The 8,642-nt window shown below is 55.5% G+C and overlaps 1 protein-coding gene across 2 annotated transcripts in view; it reads left to right on the forward strand.

Annotated features, from left to right (window-relative positions):
- The first annotated feature begins 3,104 nt into the window (after positions 1-3,104).
- Positions 3,105-8,642, forward strand: part of CDKN2C (cyclin dependent kinase inhibitor 2C) — an 8,683-nt gene continuing 3,145 nt past the window's right edge. The window contains exons 1-2 of one of the 2 annotated variants that reach the window (XM_069979494.1): positions 3,105-3,809; positions 5,972-6,178. In XM_069979494.1, the coding sequence (XP_069835595.1) occupies positions 5,999-6,178 (180 nt within the window). In that variant the 5' untranslated portion in view covers positions 3,105-3,809; positions 5,972-5,998. Of the gene's footprint in view, positions 3,810-5,847; positions 6,179-8,642 lie in introns of those variants that run through there. The other variant, XM_069979493.1, reaches the window with a different exon arrangement.

Genomic DNA, 8,642 nt, shown 5'->3' on the forward strand with positions numbered 1-8,642 from the left:
CAGGTTATATATAGTGATGTCAGGGTATATACAGTGATGTCAGGGTATATATAGGGATGTCAGGGTATATAGGGATGTCAGGGTATATACAGTGATGTCAGGGTATATACAGGGATGTCAGGGTATATATAGTGATGTCAGGGTATATACAGTGATGTCAGGGTATATATAGGGATGTCAGGGTATATAGGGATGTCAGGGTATATACAGTGATGTCAGGGTATATACAGGGATGTCAGGGTATATACAGGGTATATACAGTAATGTCAGGGTATATACAGGGATGTCAGGGTATATACAGTGATATCAGGGTATATACATGGATGTCAGGTTATATATACAGTAATGTCAGGGTATATATACAGTAATGTCAGGGTATATACAGTGATATCAGGGTATATACAGTAATGTCAGGGTATATACAGTGATATCAGGGTATATACAGTAATGTCAGGGTATATACAGTGATATCAGGGTATATACAGTAATGTCAGGGTATATACAGTGATGTCAAGGTATATACAGCAGGTGCAGTACCGCACAGGATACAGCAGGGGGCTGCGGCTTTTTATGTACCGTCCGGCAGCCGGGATGGGACTCGTTACTTTGTATCCGGTGATTGACAGCTGACAGGTTACATTGTATCCACATTCTATCGCTTCCAACCGTCTCCCAGAATCTTATGTAACCGTCCGGCTGAGCCGCTATAGGTGACCCCGCGCCCTCTCCGGGAGACAAAGGGTTAAGTGCGGACTCCTTATAAGGATGGCGGTCTCCCCTGCCCCCGGGGGTCGCCGCGGATTCTCCGTCCGGCCGTTACGTTTCCGCTCAGTATGAAATCATCTGTCACGATCTCCCTTAAATTTGTGCCGTTAAAGGGGGCGTGGCGTGGGCGGGGTCATGTGAGAGCGCTCTTTTTTTTTCTTTTCAAAAAAAGCTGAAGAGGAAAAAACCGGCAGCGGCAGCGAGTGAGATGGAGGGGGGAGAGACGGCTGCGGAACCGGGAGGGGGGAGAGAGACGGCTGCGGAACCGGGAGGGGAGGGGGAGAGACGGCTGCGGAACCGGGAGGGGAGGGGGAGAGACGGCTGCGGAACCGGGAGGGGAGGGGGAGAGACGGCTGCGGAACCGGGAGGGGAGGGGGAGAGACGGCTGCGGAACCGGGAGAGGAGGGGGAGAGACGGCTGCGGAACCGGGAGGAGAGGAGAGACGGCTGCGGAACCGGGAGGGGAGGGGGAGAGACGGCTGCGGAACCGGGAGGAGAGGAGAGACGGCTGCGGAACCGGGAGGGGGGAGAGACGGCTGCGGAACCGGGAGGGGAAAGAGACGGCTGCGGAACCGGGAGGGGGGAGAGAGACGGCTGCGGAACCGGGAGGGGGGAGAACGGGCAAGGACGGGGCACTCACTGCTAGTAAGGTGGGTGCTGCTGTCACTGCCAGAGGAGAGGGGGGGGGGGGGGGTGCTGTCACTGCTGTCAGGTGGGTGCTGCTGTCACTGCTGTCAGGTGGGTGCTGCTGTCACTGCTGTCAGGTGGGTGCAGAGGGTCTGCGCTTACACTTCCTGTTGCTGGCAGTGCGGGGCACAGATTGGGCATATAGGGCTAAGTGACAAGAACTGCGGGGGGATGTGCAGTGATGGGGGGCATGCGGGGGGATGTGCAGTGATGGGGGGGCATGCGGGGGGATGTGCAGTGATGGGGGGCATGCATGGGGATGTGCAGTGATGGGGGGGCATGCGGGGGGATGTGCAGTGATGGGGGGGCATGCGGGGGATGTGCAGTGATGGGGGGGCATGCGGGGGGATGTGCAGTGATGGGGGGCATGCATGGGGATGTGCAGTGATGGGGGGGCATGCGGGGGGATGTGCAGTGATGGGGGGGCATGCGGGGGGATGTGCAGTGATGGGGGGCATGCTGGGGGATGTGCAGTGATGGGGGGGCATGCTGGGGGATGTGCAGTGATGGGGGGGCATGCGGGGGATGTGCAGTGATGGGGGGCATGCTGGGGGATGTGCAGTGATGGGGGGCATGCAGGGGGATGTGCAGTGATGGGGGGGCATGCGGGGGGATGTGCAGTAATGGGGGGGGGCATGCAGGGGGATGTGCAGTGATGGGGGGCATGCTGAGGGATGTGCAGTGATGGGGGGCATGCTGGGGGATGTGCAGTAATGGGGGGCATGCAGGGGGATGTGCAGTGATGGGGGGCATGCGGGGGGATGTGCAGTAATGGGGGGGGCATGCAGGGGGGTGTGCAGTGATGGGGGGCATGCGGGGGGATGTGCAGTGATGGGGGGCATGCTGAGGGATGTGCAGTGATGGGGGGGCATGCAGGGGGATGTGCAGTGATGGGGGGGCATGCGGGGGGATGTGCAGTAATGGGGGGGGCATGCAGGGGGATGTGCAGTGATGGGGGGCATGCTGAGGGATGTGCAGTGATGGGGGGGCATGCGGGGGGATGTGCAGTGATGGGGGGCATGCTGAGGGATGTGCAGTGATGGGGGGCATGCTGGGGGATGTGCAGTGATGGGGGGGCATGCATGGGGATGTGCAGTGATGGGGGGGCATGCGGGGGGATGTGCAGTGATGGGGGGCATGCTGGGGGATGTGCAGTGATGGGGGGGCATGCTGGGGGATGTGCAGTAATGGGGGGGGCATGCAGGGGGATGTGCAGTAATGGGGGGGCATGCGGGGGGATGTGCAGTGATGGGGGGGCATGCTGGGGGATGTGCAGTGATGGGGGGGGCATGCAGGGGGATGTGCAGTAATGGGGGGCATGCAGGGGGATGTGCAGTAATGGGGGGGGCATGCAGGGGGATGTGCAGTGATGGGGGGGGCATGCAGGGGGATGTGCAGTAATGGGGGGCATGCAGGGGGATGTGCAGTAATGGGGGGCATGCTGGGGGATGTGCAGTAATGGGGGGCATGCAGGGGGATGTGCAGTAATGGGGGGCATGCAGGGGGATGTGCAGTAATGGGGGGCATGCAGGGGGATGTGCAGTAATGGGGGGCATGCAGGGGGATGTGCAGTAATGGGGGGCATGCAGGGGGATGTGCAGTGATGGGGGGCATGCAGGGGGATGTGCAGTAATGGGGGGCATGCTGGGGGATGTGCAGTGTGATGCCCTGGGACAGTGTATGCTGTGAGGATGAGCAGGTGCTGAGCTCTGGGTTACTTGCTGCCTGTCTGCATTAGAAGCTGGTGAAGTAATAATAGTAAGAAGAAGAAGATATGTGAGCACTGCCTGATAGTCGGGGTGACAGCAGGGATCGGGGTGACAGCAGGGATCGGGGTGACAGCAGGGATGTACAGGGGATGGGGGCAGGAACAGGGCACGTTGTAAGAATGAGAATTGGTGCAGATATTAGAGGGTCGTGGAGAGATATGGAGACAGTGGGAGTGAAAGGGTTAAATACCTGCTGCCCCTGAGGACATTGGGAGCTCAGCCAGCAGCCTGGACCTCTCTGCTGTACACTGCATGTCACTTCTCTCCCTGGATCCTGAATGGCACCACCTCTAGTCCTCCATTTGCTCCTGGCTATTTTAGAGGCCATCATGGAGGCCGCATATCCCAGCTGTCCTGGAGGTTACTCTCTGCACCGTGTTGGAGCTGGCACTTCTGGCTTCCTGTGGTGGATTTAATTCTTTTTGGGTCAAATCTACAAATCCTTTGTGGAAGTTGCTTCATTTCTGGAGGCCAGGACACTGGAGGCTGAAATCCTCAACATGTGGAGGCGGAAACTGTGTCTGGAGGCTGCAGCCACTGCTCTGGATTGTGCAATGGAGAAGCTGTCTGTCCCATCGCCCACACTAAGGTCAATGGCAGAGAGAGAGGAGGCTGGAGAGGATAGCAGAGGAGGCTGGAGAGGATAGCAGAGGAGGCTGGAGGAGGAGCAAGAGAGAGGAGGCTGGAGAGGATAGCAGAGGAGGCTGGAGGAGGAGCAAGAGAGAGGAGGCTGGAGAGGATAGCAGAGGAGGCTGGAGAGGATAGCAGAGGGAGGAGACTGGAGAGGATAGCAGAGGGAGCAAGAGAGAGAAGACTGGAGAGGATAGCAGAGGAGGCTGGAGAGGATAGCAGACGAGGCTGGAGGAGGAGCAAGAGAGAGGAGGCTGAAGAGGATAGCAGAGGAGGCTGGAGAGGATAGCAGAGGGAGCAAGAGAGAGGAGGCTGGAGAGGAACCAAGAGAAAGGAGGCAGGAGAGGGAGCAAGAGAGAGGAGGCTGGAGAGGATAGCAGAGAAGGCTGGAGAGGATAGCAGAGGGAGCAAGAGAGAGGAGGCAGGAGAGGGAGCAAGAGAAAGGAGGCTGGAGAGGATAGCAGAGGGAGCTACAGATCTAAGCAGAGAAGGACTATTGCTGCAGAGGAGGGGCAGTGTATGGTGAAAAGGGAGGCTGGATATGAGAGGCTTTAGATGGAGAGGGAGAGGTCTGGGGCTGGAGTCTTGCAGCATGGAGCTGGGGATCTCGGCATAAGAGGGTGAGGATATTGCAGAGAAGAAGAAGAAGAGGGGAGGCTGCAGAGGAGAAGAAGAGGGGAGGCTGCAGAGGAGAAGAAGAGGGGAGGCTGCAGAGGAGAAGAGGGGAGGCTGCAGAGAGGAGAAGAGGGGAGGCTGCAGAGGAGAAGAGGGGAGGCTGCAGAGAGGAGAAGAGGGGAGGCTGCAGAGGAGAAGAAGATGGGAGGCTGCAGAGGAGAAGAAGAAGAGGGGAGGCTGCAGAGAAGGAGAAGAGGGGAGGCTGCAGAGAAGAAGAAGAAGAGGGGAGGCTGCAGAGGAGGAGAAGAATAAGAAGAGGGGAGGCTGCAGAGGAGGAGAACAGAGGAGGAGAAGAGGGGAGGCTGCAGAGGAGGAGAAGAGGGGAGGCTGCAGAGGAGGAGAAGAGGGGAGGCTGCAGAGAAGGAGAAGAGGGGAGGCTGCAGAGAAGGAGAAGAGGGGAGGCTGCAGAGAAGAAGAAGAAGAGGGGAGGCTGCAAAGGAGAAGAAGAGGGGAGGCTGCAGAGGAGAAGAAGAGGGGAGGCTGCAGAGGAGATGAAGAGGGGAGGCTGCAGAGGAGAAGAAGAGGGGAGGCTGCAGAGGAGATGAAGAGGGGAGGCTGCAGAGAAGAAGAAGAGGGGAGGCTGCAGAGAAAGAGAAGAGGGGAGGCTGCAGAGGAGATGAAGAGGGGAGGCTGCAGAGAAGAAGAAGAGGGGAGGCTGCAGAGAAAGAGAAGAGGGGAGGCTGCAGAGGAGAAGAAGAAGAGGGGAGGCTGCAGAGAAAGAGAAGAGGGGAGGCTGCAGAGGAGAAGAAGAGGGGAGGCTGCAGAGGAGAAGGAGAAGAGGGGAGGCTGCAGAGGAGAAGAAGAGGGGAGGCTGCAGAGGAGAAGAAGAGGGGAGGCTGCAGAGGAGAAGAAGAGGGGAGGCTGCAGAGGAGAAGAAGAGGGGAGGCTGCAGAGGAGAAGGGGAAGAGGGGGGGCTGCTGAGAGGAGAAGAAGAGGGGAGGCTGCAGAGGAGAAGGAGAAGAGGGGAGGCTGCAGAGGAGAAGAAGAAGAGGAGAGGCTGTAGAGAAGGAGAAGAGGGTAGGCTGCAGAGGAGGAGAAGAAGAGGGGAGGCTGCAGAGAAGGAGAAGAGGGGAGGCTGTAGAGAAGGAGAAGAAGAGGGGAGGCTTCAGAGGAGAAGAAGAGGGGAGGCTGCAGAGGAGAAGAAGAGGGGAGGCTGCAGAGAAGAAGAAGAAGAGGGGAGGCTGCAGAGAAGGAGAAGAAGAGGGGAGGCTGCAGAGGAGAAGAAGAGGGGAGGCTGCAGAGGAGAAGAAGAGGGGAGGCTGCAGAGAAGAAGAAGAAGAAGAGGGGAGGCTGCAGAGGAGAAGAAGAGGGGAGGCTGCAGAGGAGAAGGAGAAGAGGGGAGGCTGCAGAGGAGAAGAAGAGGGGAGGCTGCAGGAATATCTGCTCATCACGTGTGCCCGGGGGCGGGTCCTGTTTTACGAGTATTTACTACGATCCCCCTATTAGCTCAGAGCCCCGGCTGTCAGGCTGCCCATGCCATGCACTAATAACCCGCCGCCCTGCCCCGGACCCCCGCTGCCCAGCATGGCACACACACTGGCAGACATGATGACCACAGCCGCTGCCCGGGGGGACCTGGAGAGACTGGAGGAGCTGCTGCAGAGGACGCCCAATGTGGATGCACCCAACAGGTTCGGCAGGACCCCCCTACAGGTGGGTGAAGCCCGGGGGTCGGGGGGAGAGTGGGGCAGATAGCAGCACTGCAGCTCCTGGGGGCTTCATGACATGTCCAATGTGATCTGGTGTATAACAGGCCCTGTGCACATGAAGGGTTAATGCCCCCAACATTATGGGGCACTCACTGACTTCCAGTAAAGACTTATAGAAGGGGGGGGGGGCACTAAAAAAAGACCCATTGGCATCAATGAGAACCCCCCCTACCCCCCCCCCCCCCAAAAAAAAAAAAAAAATAATAAAAAATAAAAAAATATATATAATAAATATATATTTCTGCAGCGAGTATAGGAGATTGATGAGTCTCTTCTGATTATAGGAGAGATCCGGCATCTTCCCCATTCAATCCGAATCCTGGGGCACAAAGGGTTAACTCGCCCTGCCAGGTAGTCACACTGTGCAAACCAAGCCGATCTCCTGCTGATCCTTCCAGACAGACTCGATCCTGATCACTACTGGGGGGGGGGGTCTGATTTATAGTCCCCCCCCATTAACCCAGATCAGACTGCTGACGGTACCGCAGGCCACATTCTGCGAATATAGAAATGTTCTGCAAAATGGGAGCAAATCCTCTGCAGAAGATCGCAGGGTGCAATCATTCAGGTCTGTACAGGATGCTACAAATATAACCAAGTGTCTGGACTCCAATATCCAGGACCCTGCAATCCTGGCTGCCCCCTATAGCCTGGGCACACACCCTGCAATCCTGGCTGCCCCCTATAGCCTGGGCACACACCCTGCAATCCTGGCTGCCCCCTATAGCCTGGGCACACACCCTGCAATCCTAGCTGCCCCCTATAGCCTGGGCACACACCCTGCTATCCTACCCTATAGCCTGGGCACACACCCTGCTATCCTACCCTATAGCCTGGGCACACACCCTGCTATCCTACCCTATAGCCTGGGCACACACCCTGCTATCCTACCCTATAGCCTGGGCACACACCCTGCTATCCTACCCTATAGCCTGGGCACACACCCTGCTATCCTACCCTATAGCCTGGGCACACACCCTGCTGTCCTACCCTATAGCCTGGGCACACACCCTGCTATCCTACCCTATAGCCTGGGCACACACCCTGCTATCCTACCCTATAGCCTGGGCACACACCCTGCTATCCTACCCTATAGCCTGGGCACACACCCTGCTATCCTACCCTATAGCCTGGGCACACACCCTGCTATCCTACCCTATAGCCTGGGCACACACCCTGCTATCCTACCCTATAGCCTGGGCACACACCCTGCTATCCTACCCTATAGCCTGGGCACACACCCTGCTATCCTACCCTATAGCCTGGGCACACACCCTGCTGTCCTACCCTATAGCCTGGGCACACACCCTGCTATCCTACCCTATAGCCTGGGCACACACCCTGCTATCCTACCCTATAGCCTGGGCACACACCCTGCTATCCTACCCTATAGCCTGGGCACACACCCTGCTATCCCATCTTTTCTGCGAAATAGATTCATAATTTGCAATAAATTTTGGTGGGAAACCTATTATTATTATTATTATTATTATTATTATTATTATTATTATTATTTAGAGGAATCTTTCACATTTATTCCTCATCTCTGGGCAGGAGAGGGTGAGAGGCCTGGGAGCAGAGGGGAGGAAGGTGACAGCAGGGCCCATGTGTCAGGCCTCACACCAGGCTGCAGTGATGGGACCGATGGATGAGAGGTAGAAGATGTCTGCCTGTCCCCAGCAGCTGCCCTCTGTCCCTATAGGCTGCCCCCCCAGCTGATTTCTATTACTTTCTATACTCTGTATGGAGACACATAGGCCTCGGTGCTATTGCTGCGGATGAGGTGTCTGGTGCTTGTAGGTTATTTCCTATTGAGCACATGCTGGGGATGGGGCTCATCCTGTCTTATACATTATAGCAGAACTTATATTATATTATATTATATTAGAACGTGTAAATCACAGCCATGTCTTGTGTTTCCAAAAAGGAGAGAGAGAAAAAGCATTTTATTAGATTATTCCCCCTTCTCTGGAAGGAATAGTAGTGATGGCTGCAGTTTGGTGACTGTAAATAACATATAAATATAAGTTATAAGGGATGATTGGGGGAGAGTATTATAGGATGAGTATTATAGGATGAGTATTATGTTATAGTATGAGGATTATGGTAGAGTATGAGGATTATAGTATGAGGATTATGGTAGAGTATGAGGATTATAGTATGAGTGTCATAGTATTATAGTATGAGTATTATGGTTAGAGTGTTAATGTATAATTATTATAGTATGAGTAGTATAGTATGAGTACTCCCATCACTGTGTAACCCTAGGTTTGCTGGGAATTACTTTAATTAAGAGTTTGACTGTCAAACATCAGCATATCCTTGTCTAGTACGATTATAAATTACATCTTTATTCTTGGTACAACAAAGACATAAGACACAAGATATAAGATACAAGACATAAGACA

Source organism: Dendropsophus ebraccatus, chromosome 8, assembly GCF_027789765.1.
Source record: "Dendropsophus ebraccatus isolate aDenEbr1 chromosome 8, aDenEbr1.pat, whole genome shotgun sequence".
Lineage (NCBI taxonomy): Eukaryota > Metazoa > Chordata > Amphibia > Anura > Hylidae > Dendropsophus > Dendropsophus ebraccatus.